The 27,547-nt window shown below is 41.7% G+C and overlaps 1 protein-coding gene across 2 annotated transcripts in view; it reads left to right on the top strand.

The window, feature by feature from the left end:
• The window catches only part of LOC308193562 (uncharacterized protein), a 37,164-nt gene extending 11,083 nt beyond the window's left edge, over positions 1-26,081 (top strand). The window contains exons 2-4 of one of the 2 annotated variants that reach the window (XM_080588388.1): positions 5,410-7,408; positions 7,526-7,906; positions 21,367-26,081. In XM_080588388.1, coding sequence (XP_080444514.1) covers positions 7,222-7,408; positions 7,526-7,906; positions 21,367-21,449 — 651 coding nt within the window. In that variant the 5' untranslated portion in view covers positions 5,410-7,221 and the 3' untranslated portion in view covers positions 21,450-26,081. Of the gene's footprint in view, positions 1-5,409; positions 7,409-7,525; positions 7,907-8,630; positions 20,767-21,366 lie in introns of those variants that run through there. The other variant, XM_080588389.1, reaches the window with a different exon arrangement.
• The last annotated feature ends 1,466 nt before the right edge of the window (positions 26,082-27,547 follow it).

The raw sequence follows: 27,547 nt of genomic DNA on the forward strand, positions 1-27,547 counted from the left end.
ACCTTAAATTAAGTAAAAACATTTGCTTCACGAACCCAGGATTCCTAAACTTATATTGCTGGCAGACTCTTTGTCCATTTTCATTCTACCTCTTCATCCAAACTATCGCTGTCGGAGCCTCTTAACAGTTGTATTTGAGATGTCTAAAGCAGGCAAACAATATAAGAACTATCTGGTTCCTATTACTGTCACAGAACAGCCACCCTCCCTAGGCTGGGGAGTGTTTGTGATGCCAGAAAGCTAATTAGGTCAGTGTGTCAGTTTAAATTGTGCAGGAGATGAACATTAAATGTTTACTAAATTTAGCTTTCTGTTTCTGGATCTGGAACGTCTGTTTTCCACGATGGAGCAGGAGCAGAGACGCAGGGCTTTAAATTAATCAAAACCAGTATAGTTAAATGCATACAGAAAATGAAGTGGCAGACAGACTTACAGTAATTATTGCATTATCTAAATTATAAGACCGAGCCAAAGCTGAAAAAAGAGAGGGCTTTCAGAAAGTACATCCTGCAAGCCCTGAGATGACTTGTTCTGGCTGCAGTTTGGTGCAACTGCCTAGACAAATCATCAAAAAAGTGATGGGCAGGAACATTTTTGAAAAGCATGCAACACAAAGTTGCAGATGTGAATTAGGTACCTACAGCTGTGTTTAAATTTTGGGACATGGGAGCACTGTCTGGGTCCTGGGTCTAGAAGCATGCCCCAAAGGCATCTCATCTTTGTTCTGATTAGATTTCAACATGCACCGCCCTCTCCTGAGGCCATATGCTTACTGCCGTGGAAGAAATCTGGGTGCACACCCCAGGAGGCAGCACTGCAAGATCCTGCCTGGCAGGAAGTCAGCTGTGAAATCAGGACAGCAGGATATGCTGGAGAGTGTACCAGCCCAGAGCCTAGGTACATCCTCTTTGCCATAGGGGTTTTTAGGTTTTTAGGTTATTGGTATGAGCACAGGGCACCAGCTCACCTTTCTGCCAAAAGGCGGACAGAAGAGTTATGTGCTGTTTTTGCAACATAGGGATTAAAGCGCTCCCTCATAACGTGAGATTTTGGTTAATGATTTTCATCCTTAAGATGGTTCTTATTCTTATACAACCACTGACAAATCCACCATCATTTATTGCTTTTGGGAGAGGGAAGTTTGACAGTTAACAGTGACATGCTTTTCCTCCTTGGTCTTTCTGGTTCATGAAATTGTAAGGGGAGGCCATAGGCACCCTGTTTCCTTCACTGCAACCCTTAATATCATGGGATGTGAAAAGTTCATGCCTTCACTGTTGGGTCAGGTTGCAGAACATTCTGCTGACAAAGCTGATGATTTGAGACAATTCCTGGGAGAAGAGAGGAGAACTTGTGATAAATGGACTAAGAAGGAAAAGTACCTCAAAACCAGCTAAGTTTAGTTTTAAAGCTTGACAGAATGATTAAGAGGACCACTTGATACGCTTTTCCTGCACTAAATGAATAGATTTATTTTCTGGTACTAAAAATTGTATATGTGCTTATTTTTAGATGGCATTGTGTAGCTTATGCTCACTCAAACAATAAGCACTGGGGAGTTGATGTGAAAATACGGCTGGAGTAAAAATAGATGTTTGCTCTATATTCTTTCAGCTTCTTAGACTGGATGTTTCTTAAAGTATCTGTGTGAAAACAAACACTGTCAAAATGAAGAGGGCAAGTATCGTCTCTGTTCCATGTAACCTAATAACCTGCCCAAGACAAACTCTGTTTTATGTTCTTCCAAAACATATTCCAGACTGTGTAGTCACTCGAGACTTGTAATCAAACAGAAGCTGCTGAACCATCAGCAGCCAAAGTCTACTTCCTAAAAGAGCTGTTGTCATATACATTGTCACAGTCGTTCTGTATAATCCTTATTTCTGTTAGTCAATAGTTGGTGTGCAAGTAGGCACCCTTTGCCTCCAAGTGTCTACAAAGCAGAAAGGGAACTCACTAATGGTAAGAAGGAAATCAACTTTAATTGTTTTTATCTAATATGACTACCAAGAACGTACCTCTGAGGCACGGTAACCATAATATCTACCATTGAACTGTGCAATCTCCATTTGCCTCAATTTACCTGTTACGAATTTGCACAGATAACAGTATCAGCAGAACTTGAAAATGAGGCATCCTTCCTGTGTCATGGCAGCTCTGATGAGATAGTAGCTGTTAAGAATCTCCCTCTACCTCCAACTTTTTTTTTTTTAAGTGCCAAAAGCAAAGGAGAATAATATATACCCACAAACTAGCTATGGGATGGGTTTAAAGGCTGGGCAAGGCCGTATCAATTTCCTGTACTATCCCACACACAGGCTTGAATGAACAGGGCAAAGTAAGCACCAAAGCCAGATGCAATGTGAATGGTTATGCAACAAATGAAGAGGCAGCAACAGAAAAAAAACGTAGTTTCCAAGCAAATCTCTCTGAACCAAGTTTGTATGTTGGAAATTAAACTAGGAGATCAGAAAAAAACTCTTTGAGAACAGTGGTCCCCTGTTCCTCAGGGGGTGCTCCTGGCCGTAGAGCAGTGCTCAAGCTGCCCAGGCAGCTGCTGACAACTGCAGCCACCAGCTGAATCCAAGTGGCTCCCTAGCATGGACCCAGCTCAGCAGCCATGAAAATAATACCCTGAAGACATGAAGCAATTGTTGGTCAGTAAGCCATCAAACTCCAGGCAGAATAGGTACTGAATAAAGAGAAATAATCTCTTCTCCTTTGGCCCCGTCCATCCATCCTGTTCTCCCTATTAGATCTCTCACTTCTCCTGTACCATGGTATTTTTAATAGTTATGTATCTCATTTGCATTTTATACTTAAAATAAAGAGGGAGGAAGGATGAGAGGATAAAATTCTTAGAATTAATGGCTGTTGACCCCTAACCTTAAACAGTGATGTTACCCTTCTGCAAGTTCCTCCTCTGTCAAGTAACTGTACCCAGGAAACGAATATTAGTTTCTTAACAGCTGTCCTGGAAACTACATCCCTATTACTACTCTTTTTGAACACAGTAAACTAAATAAAGTTAAATGAAGTTATCAGACATGATCTCATATTGAAAGAACTGATGTCACTAAAATAACATTCTAAATTCAACAGCCTGATGTGATTATTAAAGAGGAATGTGGTCTATTTAGTACTGTACTGATCTAAGCAAGTCTCTTTATTTGCAGCAATGGTACTCCCGCTAGCATCAGGTTAGCCCTGCTGATATCATTGCATCTTGGACAATATTTACAATATAGCAGTGGATAATTGTAATGGCCAAGATTTATCATATAGAGCTTAAGATTTTCAGTAAAGTATTTAAACCTAACAAAAGGAGAGCTTGCACTTACGGGATTGAAAGATGAAAAGTAACAAGAAGCCAGAAAGATCAGCCAGGCATCTTTTGCCTTTCTAGAAAAAAGATAAAAAGTGACTTCTAATGTTCCTTTCTGTGTAGGTTGATGCTGGGGGTGAGGGGAAGTTCTCGGAAAAGAAAATGTCAGACATGGTTGTACTCTTCCTTTGTCCCTAGTACAGTGACCTTCTTCTCCCCAGCCTGTGATGTTGAGCCATCATGCCTCCTTTTGCTCTTCTACCACTTATTCCTTCTCAGTGGCCCCATTCCTTCTCATTTTTCACTTTCTTCAGTGCTGACCTCACAACCTCAATCTCTTATTTTTATATAGCTCTTTTCACTGGCATATCTGTCTCCTGAAAGCACCCACATACCCACCCACACACAGATCCCAAAGAACGCGCTTTCACTTCTTGTGTTTTCTACCATGAGTTTATAGCCAACATGTATGAACACAACGCATACAAATATATGTATATAAATGGCCCTATATGCAACTTGTGAATGCTGGGTCTGGAACTAGGAACACATCTTTTTTTTTTCTTTTTTTTTTTTTTTTAAATATCTCTGTGAAGGCGTGTATATCCAGGCTTGCCAATAAGCTGTGCCAAGTATTCTCCACATAAGCAGTCGCTGAACTAAATGATGGTACTATGAGCAGGAGAGCTGATACACTGGAGTAGCTGAAGCCAGCAGCCTTGCCTGTTAGAAGATGAAAAGATTGAAGAATAAAGGAGCAGAGGTGATAAAAACTGACAAAAGACTTGCTTGAGGAAGGTATTTTATGGTTGTTGGAGAAAGAAATTTCCTTCTAAAGCGTGCTTCATCCCATCCTCAGGTGGCTGTTTAGAGCAGCACCCTGCATGACCTGACATGTATCATGAATTCTGGTGTGCCCCAAGCTCTCTTCACAAAGTGTCAGTCGTGCAGGGCACCAAGAACTAAACTAGGCATTTGGGGCAGTGCCCAGTTACACTTACAGATACATTTTTAGGTGCAAATTTATCATAACTGAGTCGGCCCTGCTGCATGTGTCATGAGCAATACGGTATTTGGCACTACTCTTAAGGCCTGTTCCTGCAGCAGCATTGCTGAGAATGCCCTCTTTTATTTTTTAAACAGTAATTTATTAACAGATGATTTGGTAAGGGAAAAAAAAAAAAAAAAGAGAAAAGGGAGAAAAATAAAAAAGCCTTATCTGTGTAGATATGGATTCTCATGCTTGAAAAAGAGAGGAAAAATAGCAAAAGAAATCCCATTGGTAGTACAGGCAATCTTTGAACCCCAGTGGTGATTTTTCTAGAATTGTAGAGCCAGTGGTACTGCCTTAAATTCATTTGTTCTTCATTTGTAGGGTAAAAAAGTATCTTCCTTGCTGTAACATGTGCGTGTGAAATATGCAGCTAATTACTGAAAAGGCTGTGTGTTTTTTAAAGTTTCTTCAGTAAATGAGTGTACGGAAAGCAAAACTAAAAGTAAATGCATCCAGCAGAGGGAGCTCCAAAATCTGTTGGTTTTTTTTTTTGTGTGGGGTGTGGGGGGGTGACAGATGGCTCTTTGCTTTGAAATAGATGATCTCTGGTAGAATACTGGTTGCTAACATATAAATCCTTTGATGATTTTCATCCCCTTCTGTTAGGAATTCCCATCTTTCATTGCTCACAATCCTCAACACTAAAGTCATACCAGAATTTTTTCTGTGCATGGGAGTATATTTAAGGCTTTCCTCACATTCTAAAACAATTTTTATACATTTAAATTAATTTCAACTTAAATTTTAAGGCAGCATATAGCATATTTTTTTCAGAGTATTTATTTAAAATACTTCTGTTCATCTTTATTAGAAAAAAAAAACATAGCATAGGAATTAGTGAAAACTATCTTCACTCAGCAAATGAGCAAAGATATTTCCATTATATGAAATCTATATATGTGAATGTCAATATGCTTTATCTCGTGGTCCAATCAGCCAGTCTGAGATGAGGCAGATAGATGGCAACTGATATGAGTTTTAAGCTCTCACCTTTCTCTACCATCAACACCTCTCTTCCCTAATTTTTCAGATTCATCAAAGAATGGCTGCAGATCCTGAGACCACTTTGTTGCCCAGATAATATGTTAATTACTTATCTAATAGATATTCATCTCATTTGAAGTATGAATGGTAATCTCCATATGCCCTTCATTAATATGACATCTAGTCAAATAAGCATGATATAAACATAGACAAATAAACGACTTACAGTAAGTATGCTTTATTTTAGTTAACTTGAAAAAAAAAAACCTCTGTCTCTTGTTCAGAGTACTTAAACATTTTTCTCTATAGAGAAGCAGATCCTAACCTTCACAGGCCCAGTGGCAGAAATGTAGAGCAAGTGAAGTATGTAAAGAAATACCATGCTAGCTCTCCCTTTTGGCCTCTTTTCAATTTTTAAAAATTTCCTAAGGTTCTTGAGCCTCAGTAACTTGTAACAAACCATGTCTGCTGCCCTTGACTTTTATTCTTACAATGAAGACAGAAAACATATGGCATTTAGCTCCTGGTCATGTCATGCCACTAAAATTTCCAGTCTGTTGAGGCTTTTTATCTTTCTCTGGCTTAGAGGAGGAAGAGGCATGATGGGTGCAAGCTGAAGAGGAATAACTGTACAGTTCTTTAGCAGCTGCTGTGTGTACATGAAGCATCCATAGGCTTGTGTGTGGGATGAAGGTCCATCTGAAACACTGTGTAGCATTGCCCTTGATACAGCCTCTTGTTCTGCCAAAGAATTAATGTCATGATGTACTCCTTCTCATCTCAGCAGCCCCCAGATGCAGAAGAGAGCATTGTTCATTTTGCAGACAAGAAAGTGGTAAATGTTTGCTTGCTGCTGGCTGCTTGACTTGTGTACTCTGCTCTATGGATAAAAGAGAGCTGGAAGCCATTTGTGCAGTTCAGAGCTTCCTGTAACCAACTTCTGGGTATGTTGTGGCTGTGTTGGGCTCAAATAATCAGAAATCAGAATCTGGCTCCACAATCTGTTTTCTTCCTCTCTTCCCTCCTCTTTTTGATCTGCTTCCAAGACCTTCCTGTGGAGTCAGTGATGATGGCTGGGCATTCTGGATGTCTGAAAAGCCAGTGACTAATTTAGGTGCAAAAATAGTGCTTGAAGCTTATTTTTGGAGAAGTTTACTGATGTCTGATATAGTTTACTGTATACAAATATTGAAACACTATTTGTCATACTGCAAAGAATAGTTACTAAACAGGTTCATATTTATTCGTGCATTTTGAATGTGCTAAAGTTTTGTCACAAGCTATTGCTTATAAATACAGTGCTTTCCCAAGTCAGCCAACCTCAAAGAGGTTGGAGAAGAAAAACTTCCATTTGATACCAGCAGCCCAAAGGCTCCTCTCTCTCTGACTCGGTGCCAAGCAGAGCTGGGAGATCAAATTAATTCCTGGAAGTCCTCATGCTCTCAAACTACAGCTGAATTTACTCTTAAAGTACTTTTATACAAGGCTAATTTCAGGGACCCTGAGGAATATTCTCTTTCTTAAGAATTAAAGTGTTTTTAAAACACATTTTTCTGTAATATTTACCTCTCTCCTGCTTCCACCATGCACAGTATAGCGTCAGTCAAAGATCAGTGCTCTTTTCCAGCAGCTCAGAGCTTTGCACCTGATGCCCTCTCTTCCTTGATTTGTAGCTGTGCAACAACCAGTGTTGTTACTTTCCAGCACACTGTCTGAAATATATACTTTATTCAAGCTATATCCAACAAGCTTGCCCTCTGAGCATGAAATCTGAGAGAGAAACAAACAGAAGAAATCCAGCTTTTGATCTGGCTTCTCATCTTTTACGCTCCCACGGCCTGACCTCAGCGTGTGACAGATGCGGTGTAACGTGCAGCCTGTGCTCGTGCACGCAGCATGGAGCCCTCTGTCTCCAACAGCCACCACGCTGCCGAGCGCAGCCCCGGCCTGCTCTCCACCTCGAGCACCTTGTCCTTGCTGGGTCCCGACGGCTGCTGGTGCCCTGGGCAAGGTGCCGCCATTGCCCCCACCTCAGCCTTGTCTGGGTAAGAGGGGCAGTTGGCAGGTGCTATGGAAATGCTGGGAGGACTTGACTCATTTTCCTGGACAAAGGAGAATGCCTCAATCATTTTAACCAAATCACTTTGCTTATCTATCTCCAGCATCCTTTCCCAATACAGAAGATCCTCTGTGTGTTTTGACCCCTGAGGACGACGGAAGGCTGTGCAGCCCCCTCGCCTATTGCCCATCAGCCAAGATGGCTGCCATGTCGTGCCAGCACCCATCTGGCCCACACGAAATGGCCGCCCCACGGTGCTGCAGTGCCCAGCAGTCAGCCTCCTGCCCACAAAGGTGGCTGCCGTCTCCCTGCAGAGCAGCCAAACGGCATGTGCGAGGCTACGGGCTGTCAGCTGGAGGAGGGCTGGCAGGGGTGCGGGGTGTGAGGAGCAGAGGAAACCTCGTGCACGGTGGGGAGGAGGAGGAGGAAGAGAAGGAGGCCAAGTGCCGAGAGGATGTCAGGGACGGCCTGAGCGGGTGTGGAGGTGAGTGCTGGGTCACGCTAGCGAACAGAGATCTCTGTGGCAGGAATTGGTATCTGTAGGTTATCAGGGCTACAGGAAATTTAATTCCAATTGATGTTGGTGCTCTATGTGCATGAGAAGGATTCTTTTCTGATTTTTTTTAACTCCTTCTCCCATGCAGACCCTTTTACTCTGGATCTGTGTGACTCAAAAGCTTTCAGCAATCCACAAACCATTGTGCTAATGTGCATCAGATCTCTCAATGGAGGAGTGGTTGCACTTCCTGGGGGAATACAGGTTATGCCTGTGGCCTTGGTATTGCTATTGTCAAGTCCTAATCGAATTGTACATCTCTTTCCAAGGGAAATCAAAAAGTAGATTTAAAACTGAGCTGCTCCTTAATAAATGCAATCTGACAGATAGTTTTTCTATTCTTGTTCTCTATCTTTTTAAGCTTTAAGTCAAAGAAGCTCAAAGCTTCACACATGAGGTTTTCAAAGTGTGCATGTCAATAGTTCGGTCTCTGAGGCCATTTTCTTTGTATTGAAGCTCTTTTTAACTCAGTGAGTTTTGGATCCAGTCTGAAATACATATGTTAGCAATAAAACCAGGGGAATAAGAAAAGTGTGTTTTATACATACTTATTTCTGGTCTGGAGAAGCACAGAAAGCTGAAAATTAAGAAATATTTCATGTGTTGTTCTATTGTTTGTTTTGGTTTGTGTATATCTTTTTATGCATTATAGGACTCTGCTGTCACAGCCGGTAATAAAAAAACACATGCACAACAACTTCAGAGCATTTGTCCTCAAGATTACAAGCAGCATTACCTAATATTGTGGAGAGAGAATCTGTCCCATGTTAAACAAAATGTTATTGGCACATTTTTTTCCATCAAAAATCCAAAACACGACAGCATATGAGCCTCTACAAAGACAATTAACTCTCCCAGCCAGGGACATAAGCTTCTATTAAGTTCCTTGGTAGTGCTGTATTTATGTTCAGTCAGGCTGGCAAAGGTATTCTCCAGGTAGAAATAGCAAGTCTGCAGACAACAATGCAGACGTCATGTTTTGTTCCAGAAACATCTGCCTATATTGAGTTGGTTTGCTCTTGTTGCTTGCCGCAGCTTTACCAAAAATCAGGCTAGTCTGTTAAATAGTGTATACTAGTACAACACCATTCTCTACTCGCTTGTCTTTCCCAACTGATATTTCTGCTTTGTGAATTCTGGCCTCCCTATAGCTAGGCTAATAGGATAGCTTCACTCTCCTTTCAGGGCCTTATAGGGCATGAATATCTGAGATGCTGTCGACTGGCGGTTTACTTTTTAGGAGAGAGATGTCCAACAGGTACTGTTTGGCAGAGAAGCGTTTCCTTCTCTGTTCTGGACTCCGCATCCTGTCACATGGTTATGGCCCTTGCTGGAGGCCTCAGCAGTGATAAAAGAAGTTTAAGACAGGGTTTTTCAGCCTTGCCCAGCCATGCTCCTTGGCACACATCCCTGCTTCCTGGGGGAGAGCAGCCAGCTGGATGCTCCACAAAAGCACCACTTCCACCGAGGGTTATAGGAGCGTCAAAGAGAAGGATAGCTGATGAAAAAGGAGACTGATGAAAAAAAGACCCAACTTTCTGTACACTTTCTTTTCATTTTTTAACTCCTTGCAGTTATACAGATTCTGGGGAGGATGAAGGGACATGGAATGACCAGGACAAATATGCGTAAAAATACCATGATATATGATCTGACAGAAGGCCTACCCAGCCCAGGTTTTGAATATCACTGAGCTGAACAAGGCTATTACAACATGAGTAGATGCTGCAGGAAACTGGCAAAAAAGGGAGGAGGGGAAAATGTGTCAGCACATCAAGGCCAAGGAAATCTGTGAGGCAGCAGTGAGAGGTCTTGGTGCAAGTGCTTGTTCTGGCATAGAGAGACAGAGACTAAGGTGATGTGGAGGAGTGGAAAAGGGCAGGACCCCACAATGGATGCTGCTTAGTCCAGGAGAGAGACCTGCTATGGCAGGGAGTGAATAAACTGGGGATATTTCTCGGGAGAGAAGCAGATGAGACGTTCGTGAGTTCTCAAACCACGGACAGGACCAAGTGTGAATGCTGCAGCAAAGGCTCCCACAGATGTTGAGTATGCCAAAGACACATGAGGAAATGCAGGAGAAGGTCGGAAAGGATGTGCCGAGCAACCTTGACATGGTGGCAGCCAGCTCCAAGGAGCTCCAGGGCACACCTGGAGCTGAAGCCTGCTGGTGGCAGAGATTTGTGTGGTGGAGTCCATGTCACGTGTAAGTTCCTGCTAATTGTGTAATTATTTATTTAGTAAAGATAGGTAGCTTGGTAAAAAGGGAAGAAATAGCTGCTGAGGGAAGGGCATGGCAACAGGTGTGACAGTTCTTGCTAATGCTCCCCCAGACTCCTTGTCTACTTGATGACTTGTTGATTTTCTGGCCATTAACTTGCTCTTGTGCATGTGTAGATGCAAAAAGAGGGAAGGGCACACAACTGTAATGTGGAACTGGTGGTAGGAAGAGTTAGGGATGACTACAGGAGCAGGATGTGAAGGTGATTAACGTGATGAGATGTGAGTAGCTGGGAGCCCTTGTCACCAGCAGCAACACCCAAAGCGCACCATGTGCTGGCTGAGGAGGTCTTCCAGGGAGAGCCTTGTGAAAGACGCGTGGACATTAAAAAGGAGATGCTCTAATTGTCTTGCACTCATGAGCAGCTGTGATGTGTGGGTGGAGAAGATCTAACACTAGACGGCACACCAAACACATCAACTTGCTCCGGCTTAAATGCCATCGTTTGGTGCTTACCTCAGTGTTTCGGAGGCGTGGGCTGACTCAAATTGACAATAATCTCCTGAAAAGTCAGACTACAGTAGAAACGAAACAGCAGTTGGCCGCTTTTCATTTCTTTGCCTAAGCAGAGCGATTTATTTATTTATTTATTCATTTATTTTGGAGGGAGGGATTCAGAATTTCTAGCCCCCTACACTTGTAATGTTGGTGGGAATGAATAATTAGATAATTAGATAATACTCATTTTAAAACCGTAGACGTGCTTTTGGCAATGATATGTTTTGAAAGCATTTTTTAATTTGAACTCAGTGATGGCCTTGTTAATCACCGCCTTTTAGAAATCCCTTGCATTTGGAATCTCTGCAAGAAATATAATTGCTCTTGTGATTAAATGAAGCCTTGGAGCACGGATAAAAAAACATGATGTGTGGAAAAAAATTCTACCTAACATCTCTTGGCATTTATTTGTAGTGGCATAATGACCATCTGCTTCCCAGAACCTGGAAAAAAAAAAAAAAAAGATTTCTGTGCACCTGTTTTTATTGCAACGAATGTCAATACGTTGTCTTTCCTGTTATCACAGCACTGGGCTCTATTATCTCTTACTAATGCAAAACAGTTTATTCCTAATAGCAGAAAATGGGTCATAAATGAGTGTCCTAGTTTTCTGCTGAATTGGGGCCCAAAAAAGTGGAGCAAATTTAAAGAGGTTTATATACTGTAGGGAAAGATGGTGATTATTATTTTTCAGACCAAAGCCTTCTTAATTTGCCTGTGAGTGTGAGATGGTTTCAGTGCTACTAATAAATGGGTAATCCCCCCACCCCCCTCCATTTAATGTAAAGAAATGAAGTGAAAAGTAGTTCAATTTCTGCGTTGCTTGTATGGCTGTACTCGCCGGGCTGTCAGCAAAGTTTAAGTTATTTCACAGACTTCGGGAACTAATTGTCATACAGCAAAGCAGCAGCTTCTGAAGCCCAGTCGAGTTCAATTTTTGTACATGAAGAAGCACTGAATTGTTCAAGACTTTGCTGTCCCTCACTACTGACTCTGGATTGATGACAAATAGTAGACCACTGCTCATCAAGGGGTTTGTTCAACATTATCATTATTTTTTTTTACAATGTGGAAGTCTGCTCTTTACAAAACCAATAACGGGCATTCTCAGTGCTTCAGGCTCGCCTTCCCTTGGAAAGTGACAGAGAATGTGCAAAGGCAAAGAGGAAGCAAAGTAACAACAGCTGAAGCCCAGTCAAAGTATTTGTAAGTGAACTACCAGTCTTCAGTAAATTGAGAGTCTGTTTCCAACTCCATTTAAAATTACAGTGCAGAGACAACGTTTCTGTTCCTGTCAGTGCCCACAGCCACAGAGTATGGTGGAGATGCCCATGGAGAGCCAGGAGGCTGCTGGAGTACAGTTTGTGTTGAAGTTCAGCACGAGGCCCTTGCTGGTTTGGTACATCCACTTCGAAACGGGATCCGGGATGAATGGTGTCTTTTTCACAAGACCCTTTCCCTGCCCGTATTTCACAGGCAGGCTTTTCAAGCTGTTTGCATTACTCTGAAGCTGCTTTCTTGCTTCTTGGTGATCTTCCAGCTATAATTCTGTCGAAGCTCTTCACTAGCTTGCATTTGCAGGCTGTGAAAAGCATGGTAGGTAGCAAGGAAAACAGGAAGTTTCACTGCAGTTCCCAGAGGTTATGTGCAGGATTGAAACCAAAAACTATCTTGTGTTTGTTTTGGCCCATGTAGCTGGAACCTAGCGCTGTGTAGTTATTAATGCTCAGCAAAACATTCCAGTGGGTACGTACCCACGGACCTGCTGACTTCTTGTTGCTGTATTTAAAGAGATGCTGTAGAAAATAAAACCTAGCTTATCCAGTGAACTTTAACAGCAGTGCATCTGTTCAGATGACGTGGTTTCTAAGAATATGTTTTTTTTAGAGCACCCGTTACTTTTCTGATCGTTCCTTGGGCCAGGGCAGCAGAACTGTTCACGCAAATAATGCCTGTCTCCTACATGCCCTGCGACTTGTTTATCTGGGAGGAGGAAAAGGAAGAGAAACAACTCCTACACCACGAGAGCACGCTGAAGGTTTTCCTCCGTGGAGTCCTTCATGGTGTTACCTCCTGCAGTGCAGTACAGACTGCTCAATAGCACAGGTGGAATTTTTTGCATGTCCCCCATCCATTTTCCTCCTCTTTTTGTAAATACTTATGGTTGTTTCACCTTCCCTTGACCTAAACACTAATGTCTGGCTTTGGTTAGAGTATAATTCTAAACCAGGAAATAGGAATCAGTATCGCACGTCTGATCAGTCATCAACTCTGGCCAGTACAAGAAAAAGACTTAAACAAATTTTACAATAACCAAAACCAAAAGCAAAACTCATGCTGATCTATAAAGAAATCATCTCTGGGAGTTCCCTCTGTCCCCAGAATGTAGAGGTTGGACTGTTTTTAAAAGAATGAGAAGACCAAGATTTTATCTTAAAATTGTTACCATGTTTGGTGATTTAGGGTCCACCTGGAATTGCACAGTGCGTTTCAAACAGTTTACTCCCCTGGGAGAATGGCAATGATTTTCGCATGTAAAAAGGAACTTCTGGTACTAAAGCCTCCTACCAGATTTAATTAATGCTCTCACTGGCCTGCATTAACTTCTCAGAAAGTGCTTCTCATCTGGGTCTCGTGATGGTATCTCAGGGTATCCGTAAACACTGCGTGCTGTGGAATGCTGCTGTCGCATGGCTGTTTGCCCTGCTCGCTGCAATACATCTTTCTCTCATAACACAAGGCAAGTGTAATGATAACATTAAAAACAAGATTGTTGAAACAAGATTTCAGGTCATGCTTTTGGCTACTGAATTGGAAACAACCAGTTACAAGCAAAACAGATCTAAAAACAATCACTATCTACTTAGCATCTAAATACTCTGTAGCTGCCTGACCTCCCTGTTTATTTTATCACTTTTAAAGGCATTTGTTTCTGTTTCACATGCCGACCACTTTCTCTTGTACAATGCAACAGGAGAAACAGCAACACTTCAGTGCCTTTTGTGATGGCTCTAATCATCGCCTGTAATAATTCTTTTAGCCGTGATCACATGGAACTGCATCCATTGTGGATACAGTCACTTGCACTGATTTTTCTCCCCCCGGTGCATTTAGGGCTGGGAGATCACACTAGAACTTACTAACCCAGTTGGGGATGACACCAGCGCATTTTGCAAGGACGCGTTTCCATGTTTGTTTTTTTCCCTACTAATACCCTTGGAAGGTGTAGGAGATTGTTTTTGTTGGGGGGGAAGCTAGAAATGTTGGTGGTGTGTGTGGGGTCATCTCCTCTGTGCACTGAACAGATACAGCTAGTCATTTGTATAAGTAGTTGAAACTAAAAAAAGATATGCGCTGCCACAGTTTAAATCAAGGTTTTTACCTGCTAATTGGAATTTATCATCCACTTAACTGCCTTTCAAAGTCATTAGCATTGTTCAGCTGGGGAGATAGCTAAATTGTAACTGAGGCTGGTGGGCATAAGAGGCAAACAAAAGAAGCAATCAAGCTCTTTTTAGTAACTGAATACCCTAGGCACAAAGCAAAGTTTAAATAAGTGCTGGGCTATGTCGTCCAGTGCTGGCTGATGAGGATGTCTAATGTTACTCTGATTCCTGCTCTGTAAAGGGCAACAGGACTAGTTATGTTCTGAGTAAATGAGCAGTATACTGTCTAAAGGTAAATAACCAGAACTATGATAAAATATGTTGTTATTACAATTAACGTAGACATACCAAAGAGATGTTAAAGCTAAGTGCTTGACAACCTACCGAGTGTCTCAGGTAGACATTGCAACACACTGATTTCTTCACTTCCACAGCTGTCCTCCTAATTGCATGCAAGTACCTAATTTAAAACCAGCTCTGTTGCAGCCGTGCAACTCAAACTTGGAGTACAAACACAGTGCTAGCTTCCCCAGATAACATTAAACCTTCAAGACTGGCTCACAGGTCGGGACAGAAAGGTGCTACTGTCCATGTGCACAACGACTGCGGGCTCTCTTCCTGCTCCCACCGAAAGTGGGAGCTCTATACCAAATGAACTAAGTCTTCCCTTCTAGCATTACTAGGTATTTTTAAGAAGGAAATCCACCCTGAAGCTTGCCAAAGTCCCAGAATGTCATAGCCACTGGGCACGCTGGACACAGTGCTGATATGGCACCTCTTTATCCCCGTCTCAGGCCTGGGCCCAGCTAAGACAGCTCGTCCTGTCTTAGTCTTCTGTGGTAATGAGACCCAACTTCCTCACGTGGATCTTCAGGGAATCCAGTCCAGAGGTGGGCCCACTCTACAGCATTCCTCAGCGTCTCCAGTTCCACTCTCTGCTCTTCTAGTTTAACGAGTCCAACCTCGGAGCGCCCTTCATTTCTAAAAGTCATAAAATACTTGTTCACGGACGTGCAAGGGCTTCACTCCAGGACAGGAAACCAAGCTTTTCTCTGTAGTCTGCTTCCATTCAGTTGGCCTTGCTGCTGTCCTCATCTTATTGCAGGCTCATCTAAAAAAATAAAACTCTTTCCCGTGTCAGGTATTTCCTGATGGTTACTGCCACCTGTCACGTCTCAGGGTGTAGCCACAGTGGAAGCCTCAGCAGAGACAGAATGCAGGCCCTGGAGACGTTTTAAATCCACGCTCATCGCACTACGCACCGAGACGATTAGCCAGTGCTTTCACCACAGCCCCCACCAATGGGTCTGAACAGCAGTGCTCAGCTGCATCACTGACATATAGTCCTGCTTGTGGCTTGTTTCCCCTTCTCTCCTTCCTTTCTCTTTTGTTCATATTCTCCTTCTTTTGTTCATACTTTTATACTTGCCTCAGGCATGCCAGCATAGTAACAATCTACACGGAGGAATTGTCACGCTGTGAACTCACTAAATATGACAGATATTAGCAGTGATAAGTCATCTGAAAACTCCCTTTTTAAATCTGTATGCCCTAAGAAACCCACAACAAATGCTGGAAAGTTTTGCTGCAACATGCATGCTTCAGTGAGACCCGTCTGGGAGTTCTCTATTAAAAATATATGGGTTATTAAAACACTTAACTGCTCCAACACTTATAAAAATATGTTTAGGATGATAGCTGATAATGGTCTTTGCTTGGCCGATGAATTGGAGGATCAAGTGAAAGAGCAGAAAGTGAGTAATTTGTGAGGGTTCAGATTACTTACAGCAGTTCCCTTGAATAATCCGGGCTCATGGATGCTTCCATAGTAACACTTTGTGCTCCATCCCACTGAACTGAACAGAAGAAAAAGTGCAATTCTGAAATAAAATTACCAATAACGGATTGAGAGCAGCCCTGAGGAGAAGGGCCTGGGGGTGTTGGTTGATGAGAGACCTGACATGAGTCGGCAATCTGTGCTTGCAGCCCAGAAAGCCAACCGTATCCTGGGCTGCATCAACAGAAGCGTGGCCAGCAGGCCGAGGGAGGTGATTCTCCCTCTCTGCTCTGCTCACATGAGCCCCACCTGGAGCACTGTGTTCAGCTCTGGGGCCCCCAGCACAAGAAGGACATGGACGTATTCGAATGAGTCCAGAGAAGGTCCACAAAGATGATCGAGGGGCTGGAGCACCTCTCCTATAAGGACAGGCTGAGGGAGTTGGGGTTGTTCAGCCTGGAGAAGAGAAGGCTCCGGGGAGACCTTATAGAGGCCTTACAGTGCCTAAAGGGGGCCTGCAGGAAGGCTGGGGAGGGACTCTTTGTCAGGGAGTGTGGTGACAGGACAAGGGGGATTGGCTTTAAACTAAAAGAGGGTTGATTTAGATTAGATATAAGGAAGAAATCCTTCACTCAGAGGGTGGTGAGGCCCCGGCACAGGCTGCCCAGAGAAGCTGTGGATGCCCCATCCCTGGAGGTGTTCAAGGCCAGGCTGGATGGGGCTTTGGGCAACCTGGTCTGGTGGGAGGTGTCCCTGCCCATGGCAGGGGGTTGGAACTAGATGGGCTTTAAGGTCCCTTCCAACCCAAACCATTCTGTGATTCTATGAATATGTGGTTGAGTCATAAAGAATTAAAGTTGCCATAAAGTTGACATCACTTGTATCTTTTTATCTGAGGAACAGAGTCTATTTATACAGCCTTATTTGCAAAACCTGCTCATCCCTACGTAGAAAGAAAAAAAAAAGGAAAACAAACCACTTTTAGTTTCTGTAGATTGCATACATAGTGCTCATAGAGGAACTTTTAAAGTGTGCACCACATTCAGCTCCTATGTAAATACGCATGACTCCTTCCAAAGTACCAAGAGTGGATTTACCTGCTGGTAAACCCTGCCCCTATAGGACTGAATTTGGCCTGAGATTTCTGTATCTGTCATCTTATTAGTCCTGGGCGCGCAGAGCCTTTTGGAGATCACTCCAGTGAGGTGTGAGCAGCAGCATCCGATTCCATGCTCCAGTTTTACACAAACACAAGGCAGCAGGGAAAGCAAAGATGACAGGTCACACTTCCCGTCACTGCAGTGAAAAGATGAGTATTAATGGCTTAGAAATCAAATTAGCCGTTCCTCCTCTTCTAGTAAAAGCTGGTGTGTCAAAGGTTGCTGTCTCTCAGGAGAATAGCGGGGCACAGATGGCTGAAAATCTTGTTATGCTTTGATGCAGAATAAAATTTTGGCCCCATTTTCTTTCAGATCCTGGAACTCCTGTGGAAGCCACCCTGTCGCTGGCTGGCTGGGCTCCCTCCCATCCAACCACTTCCATCTGTAGCCATCTTTCTGCTCTAATTGAACAGATTTCCTACCCAGACTGGTAGCTGTTTGCCAGACAGTGTTACGTGGCTGTCAACAAATGGGCTGCAAATCACTTTTATATTTGTTTAAATGAAGTTTCTTCCCTTGTCTTTCATTTGTCTTCAGTGAAGCTCAAGGTCAGCAGTTAGAACCTTTTTAAAATGAAAAAAGATACTGTTTCTTTTCCAGTTAATGTCTGTTTGTAGGAATTTATTGCTTTTTATCAAACGTGTTTTAGTGCTGGATTTATTTCAATATTAGATCCTTCACATAGCAGTGTTACCTGTTCATCTTTTCTGCGAATCCACTTGCACCCTTCAGTGAGGCATTCAGAAGCCTTTGCATTTTAAAAGCCGTTAGATAAATTGTTAAATTCCTACTTGTTAGACCAATAACGACCAGAAAATCTGTGGAATTCCAAGATATTAATCCAGCCTCTGCTTGGCTTTGCAGCAGTTGCAGACGTGTTTGTCAAAGTAGGTTAGTGCTTTAGTCCATCTTACATTGTGCCCTTGGCATTTTGGTAGTCCAGAGGAGGATGGTCATTTCTTGCGTGTTGGGGATCAAGTCCTGTTCCACAAAACGCCCAGTCTATTGTAGGCTTTTCTTCAGGGATTAAGGGTGCCCAGCAATTCGAGTGGTGGTGGTAGAGAGGAGGCTTGCTTCCTCCCTCCCACACACCGCTTGTCTTCCCCCTCTTACACGCACTGTCTGCACACTACAGAACTCTGCAGGGTATTCACCCAGATTTGCTAGCAGTTGCCAAACCACTTTGAATCACAGTTTTTGTGACATTTCTGATACATTGGGGAACAGAAAGCAAACTAGAGAAATCGAGATGACTGCTTTTTATCCCCTCTAGTCCTCTACAATGAAGGAAACTCATGGAGGCACTGTCCAGGAGTGTCCAAGAGGGAACTGCAGGCGTATCACACTAGCACTTCGTTGGAAAAAAGCATCCCAAACTTGCCATGGAAGACCACCAAGTATTTACTGTTACTTTAACCTGAGATTCAGGTGTGGAATAAAGTCTGTAGCACTGCCATTCCCGATGACTGCCAGCTGATAACACAGCTCACCAAGGTGATCAGCTTTCAGATTCTCTGAGTGATCTTTTTTTACATGCAGCTTTTTGCTTCCTGAAGAATTTAGGTCGATGTATAATTCAGTCCTTATTTGAGAGCAAAGATGATTAAGTTGTGCAGACTGAATGGAGAGGGATAGATATAACCTTTTTTTAAAAAAAAGTCTGTGAGGTGGCAATTTGGTTTAATTCACAAAACATACTGCTTTTCTGAAGAGTAAGAAGAGTCTCATCATTTCCCCTGGCTCTTCGTGTAGCTTGCTGCAAATGGTTGCTCCTTGAAAGCAAGTTTTTGCCAGTTATAGGGATGGCTTATTTTGCGAGGTGTTTTCAGGAGCAGGCAGGCTAGGTTTGAAATATTAAATTGAAATTAACAAATGCCCCCAGCTCCATCATTTTCATTTTTTTCTGGTACTCCCCTCTTCATGGCATCCTGCCAGTCAAGCTGCAGGAGCCTGAAGTACCCTCCAGACAGCCTCTTCTGCCCCATCTTCATCCCCGCTCTTCCTCCCTGTAGCCCAGGGCCACCTTGCTCGTATCAGCGAGCAGGCCACCAGACTCCAGCTCCCCCATGTTAGGCCGTAGCCATCTTCTCCTGCAGTAACGCTCGTCTCACTCTTAAAGCTTCCCGTCCTGCAGCACTTGCCCACATGTCCCCATGCCCCTTGCCTCCTCCCACCCCCACCTGGGGGACCGGCCCCCCAGCTCACCGAGGGCTCTGGCGCAGCTGCAGGGCAGCCAAGGCCTGGCCAGTCAGTGGGCAGGGCCACGGGCTGCCCCTTCCCCAGACCCAGCGGCCGAGCTGTTCCTGCCCTGCCTTCTGCCATCTTTCTCTGTGTTCAGCCCCGTTGCCCTAGGGTGTAAGAAGGACGCCCCCCGGGGTCTTGCTTGTGCACTTTGGCTGGACTCTTTTCTCCTCTTCACCAGAAGATGGAAGGAGAGAGTTTCTAGGCTTTCAGGCTTGCATCAACAATGGGAACAGCAGTTACGTGCCTCACAGCAGAACTTTAAAGGGAGAATCCATTATTTTTAACACAGAATGACTCAAATTATTTCAGTTTAAATAGAAACCATCACTATAAAAATAAAAAGTAAAGCAACTGACAGAGAAATGCCAAGCTCCCAATTGAAAGGATCACTCATTTCAACACCTCAGCTGGCCTTAGCAGTGTGAATAAAGCTCTAGTCAACATCCATAATTTATCACAATACCTTCCTAAGCTTTGGAGGTTTAACACCTTAGTAGAGAGCTGATTTTTTTATCGTAACTCAAATTACGGAAGGACAAGAGAACTTCAAGAAAAGCGTGTGGTACAGAATGTTTGTGTGGGGTAGGACAGAATAGGATCGAATTCTTGTTTAGCCTGGATGGAAAGCCATGTCAGAGGGCACTGTTCTTGGGAGCAGTCACATTCTGCTCCTTTATTCTCTTTCCAGTTTCTCAGTCTCAGAGGACGAACATTTAACACTGAAAACTGAATCTTCTGAATGTGTCCTTTGTTTGACGATACTGTGATAAAAGGTTTAGGAAATACTCAGGTCTGACCAGTCCTCTTCCTCGACCTAATATAGATACTAACACTGACTTCTGTGGAAGCAGGTCCACGATGCTGTTGGGCTCCCTCAAAATGCAATAAATGTAATGCCATTAAAAGGAAAGCTATTATGTTAATCGAAAAGGGATCAATTTCCTAAATACTAGGTATCCATATATTCCAGAAAGATCTATACCTGTGATGGAAGTGCTACAGAGCAGAACAGAATACCTGCAAGTTGTGCTGCCTGGAGCTTCCTAGGCCCTGCTCATCAGCACCTGGATGTCTAAGGATGGCTCTTTCCCAATGGTCGTGACCAAGGACAGTCCATCATATTGTAAAACTGGCAGGAAAATAAATTATTGCAACACCTGGAAACATTTAAGCAGCCCCTCTGAGGTATTTAAAAATGAAAAGCAATAAACAAAGTGAGTTAGGATGAAGGATAATATTTTACACCATTTTCTCCTTTCCTGTTTCAATTAAATAAACTGTGCTGTAAATTCGAGAAATTCTACGTTCATCAGCCAGCATATCCTTCTTACAGTCTCTAATAAGGATGTAATTACATATTCTTGTAATTATAATTTGATATACACTATCTTTGTACAACACAGACAAGAAATAAATAATGTATATTTCAAGCCTAATTTAATTTTCAGTGATTAAAAAGTAATTAACAGCAGTTCGGGCAATCTGCACGGTCACATTCCTTGCCATCACTTTAATTTTCTTGGAGCTGAAAAAACTAACAGCTTTTAAAATAAAACAAAACAAATGTTGTTTCAGCCTTTCCAGGCTGTTCACAGCAAATCCTGCTACCCTCATGCCTGTAAGGAGTTGCAATAATTTCAGTGAAATCCCTCGCTCAATATTTAAGTGGAAATGAAGCTCAGCCCTTGGTTTCCAAACCGCTGCTGGGTCTGGCACAGCTTGGTGCTGCTGCCACCTGCTCTGCCCTGGGCCCCCAGCAGCAAGGCCTCCCCCCCCCCAACCTCTAAATATTTATCTATTTATCTATCTCACTGTTAATGTATCTATATAACAATATATGTAATTAGTGGGTTCTGGCAGTTCTTTAAAACTTAAGTTGCCACTTGTTCTGTAGAGTTTTAAAAGGGAGTAGGGAGTATACTAATATAAAAAGATCATTAAAGAGGGAGTTGTAAATATTCATTCACCAATTCATGAAGTGATATCAATTGCTCTACAAGCAAATATCTTTGGTAATAAGTCTTTCTGTTCATGTGCTCTAGGAAACAGACAAGGAAAGGAACTGGCGGAATTGATTGCTGTCACAGTTGTTTTAATCACTGCCATGCTAAATCATCTGTGGTAAGTTATTTTAGAGATCTTTCATGACCAATTTTTTGTTAGTATAGAACAAGAGATCTCAAATGCCACTGTTTTGCTTGTTATACTGCTAGAACATTTTTTTTTTTACAGAGAAGGTCCTCAAGCCTGTCCAATTTGTTAAGCAGTAAGTATGGCTTTTACAGCTAATAGGAATGGGCTTTTTATCCTCTGGCTATTAACCCTGATGATAAAAGTAAAAAGAATTTAGCAATGTGTCTCTTTTTAGGAGTTACTTGCATTTTGGTTTGGTGTTCTTCCTTGGCCTAATACATAACACGTAAATGGGCCTGTTTGGAAATGCCCAAAGTGGATATATTGTAGCAAAATGACTACCAAAACCAAGAGCAAAAGCCCATTTAGTTGTATCAGATATGCAGAAGGCAGTTAATTTTCCTGTCTTTCTTTATATCTGTAATTAGGCTTTGAGGGCTTTTTTGTCCAATCTTGGGCAAAGCATCTGGTCTCAAGCAGTTGCATACACACATTTCTTACTGTTTTCATATCCTACACTTTCCATTTTCTTTTCATTGCCATTTGCTTAGGAATTGATTTTACTTCCCACAGAGAATTCTCCATGAATAAAAATGTGGGAATAACATTTTAACTTATACAGTCAATTTTTGTAATTCTCAGTTGATTGGCTTAATCAATAGCTTACAGATAGTAAAAAAAATACATTGGCTCTGACATGGTGGGAAATTTATGCACTTCCAACCTGCGTCCTTTCACACCAGTTGCATAAAGAGCCTACAGCAAAGTATTACTAATAGGAGTTGGTGGTGGACGTCACAGCACCCTGTTTCTAAATGAATAATTTCTACATAAGAACATCAACTGAAAGGCCCAGAGTGAGTTTGCCTGGATAGGTGTTTCTGTATTCATGTATATTTATACCATGGAAATAATCATTTCAAAAGTCAGTCTCCTATTTTTGCAAAAGTAACATAGTAAGCAATACTGGCATAGCACAGACTGAGGTGCTGGCAAGGAGAAGCTGCCCCAGTCTGCAGCAAGATTGCTTTTAAAGTTAATTGCTTCATCTTTGTCATTGCAGGATCATGCACACCCATAGCAATCTATACAGTCACTTTGTGTTGGTTATTTTTAATAAAACCTTTTGTCATTTTAATTAATAACAACTTTCACTGCTTTGAAAGAAAATGTTAATGAGTCTGAAATGCAAAGTGTACCTTTAAAAATCAGAAATTACTGTCACTGATTGCTAGTGGATGGGGGAGGCAGGCTATTAATGCCAACATTCCAGCAAGCTGTGCTTTAAATACATGGTGTGATCACTTGTTAGTGTTCAAAATACCATACCCAGTGCTGAAGTATTGTCCAATGCTAGGCAGGCTGTCAGGAACCACTGATTAAAAGATTGTGACTGAGAAGCTGGGACTAAAGATAAAAAAGATGTCTTTATAAGAGGCATCTTTGTAAGTGTATCATTTAGGTGAGGTAATTTTATCTGATGCTGTTAACTTGTAAATAGGTTGTCGTTGAACAAGTCAGAATGGGAATTTGGAGATGATTCATATACCCTAAGAACAGAATCATTTTCTAAGAAAGCCTCTTTAAAGTTCATGAGTGAACAGTTTATGAATAAACAGTTTCTGAATGTAGAAGTTATTTTCCTGAAGGACTAAATTCTTGTCCCATTAAGAGAACATTATTAGTGACTTCAGTGGAAGATGGCTTGGCCTGTCGATATGAATTAATTAAAGGGAAGTGTCAGTGACTGATACTGGTATCTGAAGCCCTCATACCCCAAAGGCCATGTAATCTTCAAATAGAAAAGAGATATACAGAATATGCTTGTATTTAGAAAAATGAATTGCATTTTTTGAAGTTTGACATAAGGCTTGGTGTTTAGGTTCTGTACAGCTGTAAACGTTCTTGGTTCTCTTCAGTGACCTGAATTCTGATAAAAAGAGGTGGACTGAGAGATGATTTAACAAGAGGCTAAGCTTTTCACATTAAATTCACATTTCACATTGCATTCTACTTTCCACAGAAATATTTATATATGATAATAGACTCTATGTCTATATTTTCATGGGGTGTCCTGCACTGTAAGGGAATTCCAGCACCTAGATACGTGTTACGGCTAACATTTTGTTATTAACTGAAGTGGGTATGTATGCATGATGAAACAAATTTGATGTCAATGCATGATGTTATTTTTACTATATCAATGCAATACCATTTAAAAAGTCTTTAAAGAGACCCATCTTTAAAAAAATCACTTATACAAGTAAAAGAACACTGCTCAAAATGAATTTCTGCTCAGAATCATTTCTTTAAACATTTAGGTTCTACATTTGCATCCCACTAAAACCAAGTTCCTTCTAGTCAATCAGATACTCTATGTTTACATACAATAAGAAAAATGAGGTTGGGCAGCCAAACTTGTAAAATCAATTTTGTTACCTGAATTTTAACTGAGTTTTTACAAATTGCCTATAACCAACAACAAATGTCTTTCAAGTGAAATTACACTCAAAAGAAATATGTGGAATGCCATGGCTTGTGCTGGTTTCTATAAATTGGAAGTAAATAAGGCCAAATTAAAGATTTTTTCATCGTAAACAATGTACAGTAGGATTGAGAGTTCCTTCTGTATAGAGTGCCATCTCTACAGGTCTCAAGAATTAACAGAAACAGAGAAACCTGCATTGCCAGTGAAAACAGTGAACTTAACAGAGAGTCTGCAAAAAGCAAACCACAGAAGTGTAAGGTTTCGTGTTCACTTTCTGAGCAAAGGCACGCTTTAAATTAATGGATTTTGAACTTGTACATAGGTCAATGGATACGGAGATGGCAAAGTGAAATAAAAGAAATGTATTCTACCCGTAGTCTACAGGTAAGTAATTGCTCTGAGTGCTAATGGGAATTCCAGCCATGTGGGATCACAGCTGGAGGTGCTGGAAATGCAGCAGTTTGACAGGGATTCCACTTTTTGTGCACTTGCTGAGGTAAATGAAAGAAATGAGATTGATTATGCTTGTATTGTATACATTTTTGCAGTATGAAGTTGGTATTGCCACATGTCTAAAACTTGCCTAAGACTGCTGACCTTTCCTTTACAATGGTGTGAAACAATCCAGTGGGTCAGAAAGATTCTTTCTTTGTTTCATGTTTTCTTTAAGATGCACTGTGGGGATTCCTGCAATGGGTGATTATTTCCAGCTGTATTAATAAATTTTCTGAAAAGATGACGAGGAATTGTTTGGATATTGTCTTTTAACTGGCTAAAATCAATCACCATTTTGAATTTGAAAAGGATGTGTCCAGTATTGATTTCAGATTTATTGTTTGCAAATAACTAGTAAATATACTGTGGGGAACAAATCTTTACAAGGAGTAGAGGAGAATTATCCCTGAAACATTTCATTGATTCAGATATTTTTTAGAGGTTCTTCCTTAAAAAGGGAGCTTGAAATGAAAATGCTTCCCTTTTTAAAAAAGAGGATTTGATGTCATGCTTGGTTTTAATCTTATGCTTGTCTATTCCCACACCATGAAGCCACATAATTTGAACTGAAGAAGCAATTTGAGAAAGAATAACCATTTTTTATAAATGTTACTCAATAATGTGTCCATTAATGAGAATAGATAAAGTGAAGAAAGCTTTGCATAACAAAGACCGAATTCCCAGATAGCTCCTTATTAATTAAAAAAACTTGCATAAACATCTATTTACTATAGATGGTATTATCACCACAGTTTTAACAATTTTAATAGTTACTGTGGCTTCTTTTTCCATGCAGTCTGTATCAAAACAGGGATCAATTGTTTAGCCCACAGATATTTGTCTCTCAGCCCAGCAAACCTCTACAGTCTTCATTTTCAGGCCTAAATTACAGACCTAAATGACAGGCCTGAATACTGTTACAATTTGTGGCAAAGAGGAAATGGCTGTATGTGCAGTTACCTTTGTTTGGGTGAGGACAGGAAGGTGTGTCACCAAACTAAAATAGTTAGATAAATGCAATGGAGGGATTTGGCCATTGGCAGATAATGGCGTAACATTATCCAGACAGTCAGTGGTAGCAAGAATCTGCCTCACCATTATTTATTTGAACATTTGCCTTGATCCCAAGAGAAAATAAAATGGCTGTAGGTAAACCCCATTAATCCCATGAGGAAATATATCTCTTACCAAGCAAAAATGTTTCAGAGTTTCATTTAGCCTCAAGAGTATTACAGCAGGAAAAGCAAAGACTTGGGCAGCCGAATTAAAAATTCATATCCTCAGAAGCCTGCAGTACTTCTGCTCAACCCAAATGGGAGTTTCTGTTTGCCAAGTTTCCAGCACTGAAATTCCCTCAGGAGTTAAATGCGTGTTTTGTGTATAGTTTGTTGCTAACTTGTACGTAGCTAAGCTACGCTGAGATCTTTATTTAAGCAAATATCTACTGAGCTCATTGGTAAGATTAGGTCCATTTGGTATTCAGTTAATCTGGTTTATTATACAAGAAAATCTTCTCCATTAAAGAGAACTTCAAGCACTTGTCCATGTTCAAGTTCATCTTCTGTTTGCAAATTTTTGAACTCACCTCTCATAGGGATGTTTAAATTAGGTATAGGATGTTATGGGATGAGATAGTTTTAATCTTTTTTTCTATTGCCAAATGGAACAGCTTTACAAAATAGAGAAAGATAGTAACTTCATGACTAGACCACTTGTGTAGATTGGGGAAGGGAAAGAAGACTTTCCTCTTTTGTGAATACTTAGCATTAAATATCCTACCAATAAATGGCTTTCCTCAAACCTAGGTGAATACTTAAACTTCACGGCTATGGAGAAACTCAGTGAATGTGTAAATATTCAATGCAAAGAGCAACACTTTCAACAGGAGGAATCAAGAGAACCCCATCCCTTCAGATGTTAGAAAAGTAGCCAGTTTGTGAATCCTAAGCCATAGGAAGCTCATTAAGTACAAACAGAGCCCCCAGGTCACTTAACATAGCTGCGATATGTATCTGCAGAAGCGCAATGACATCGGGAACGCTGGGTAATATGCTGCTGGACAAAGGGAAGAGTCAGCTGAGACTGAGGCCAAAGCTGATAGCTCTTTCAGGGCTATGCTGGCATCTCTTCCCTGTGAACTGCTTCCAGGGAAGTTCTTGATATACGACTTGTGGCTCTCAGTCAAATGAAAATGTTAATGCACATTTAAAGTCAGCAATGTTGACCACTTCTCTCCCAGAATCTGAACATAATAGTGTCTAGATAGGAAGACATGGGTTTGCAATGTTTTGTAAGGAGGTAAGAATTGAATTGGACCTTCCATATACTGCTCCAAGGAGTGCATTATTAAGAGTCAGATATCTGCTGGAGGTAGCAACTGTGACGATGCTCATGAATAGGGACTGGCACAGGTGCCTAGGCTCAGGACAGAGTTCATATCTGTGAGTACAGAGAAGATGGAAGTGCTTGCTTAGGGTGAACAGTTAGGTGCATGAGACCCAGCTCCTCAAATGGACCTTGCAGGTAATCAACCAAATAACCATCAAAACTTGCGTTTAACACTCAGCAGAGCTCAGGCTGGAAATGTTTCCTGCTAGTTCAGGTGCCTCTCTTCTTTACCTGTTGTGGGTTCCATGCAAGGATTAGGGCTCTGGAGTCAGATTTAAAGCCAGTCACTTAAAAGACAGGTATTGCAGCACACACACTCTTTGGTGAAGCTGGTCACCAGCATGTAGCAGCTGGGCCTTCTTCTCCCCCTCATCCTGCTGTTCAGCTACAGCTGTGCAGTACGGCTGAAAATACTGGGTGCTTCTTGGGCAGAGTGATGGGCTAAGAGAGAGATGACAGTAAGGCTGGATGAAGTTCAGCAAAGGATTTAGCAATATTCAGCTGAGGAAACAGAAATGGTGGTTATACCTGAAAAAGTAGTGAGGAGAAAAAACAAAGGTAGAGAGAGCGACCCCAAAGGGTTGCATAAAATAGTCTGCCTTGAAGGGAAGAAGAGGGAGAGAAAAGGAAGCAGTTATGACACAAAAAGGCCTTTGATTTTGTTTTCATTTATATCACTACTTACTAGCTACCATCCTAGTAAGAGGAGTAGGAGAGAA

This window comes from Anser brachyrhynchus, assembly GCF_964034855.1.
Source record: "Anser brachyrhynchus genome assembly, chromosome: 3".
NCBI classification, from domain to species: Eukaryota; Metazoa; Chordata; class Aves; order Anseriformes; family Anatidae; genus Anser; species Anser brachyrhynchus.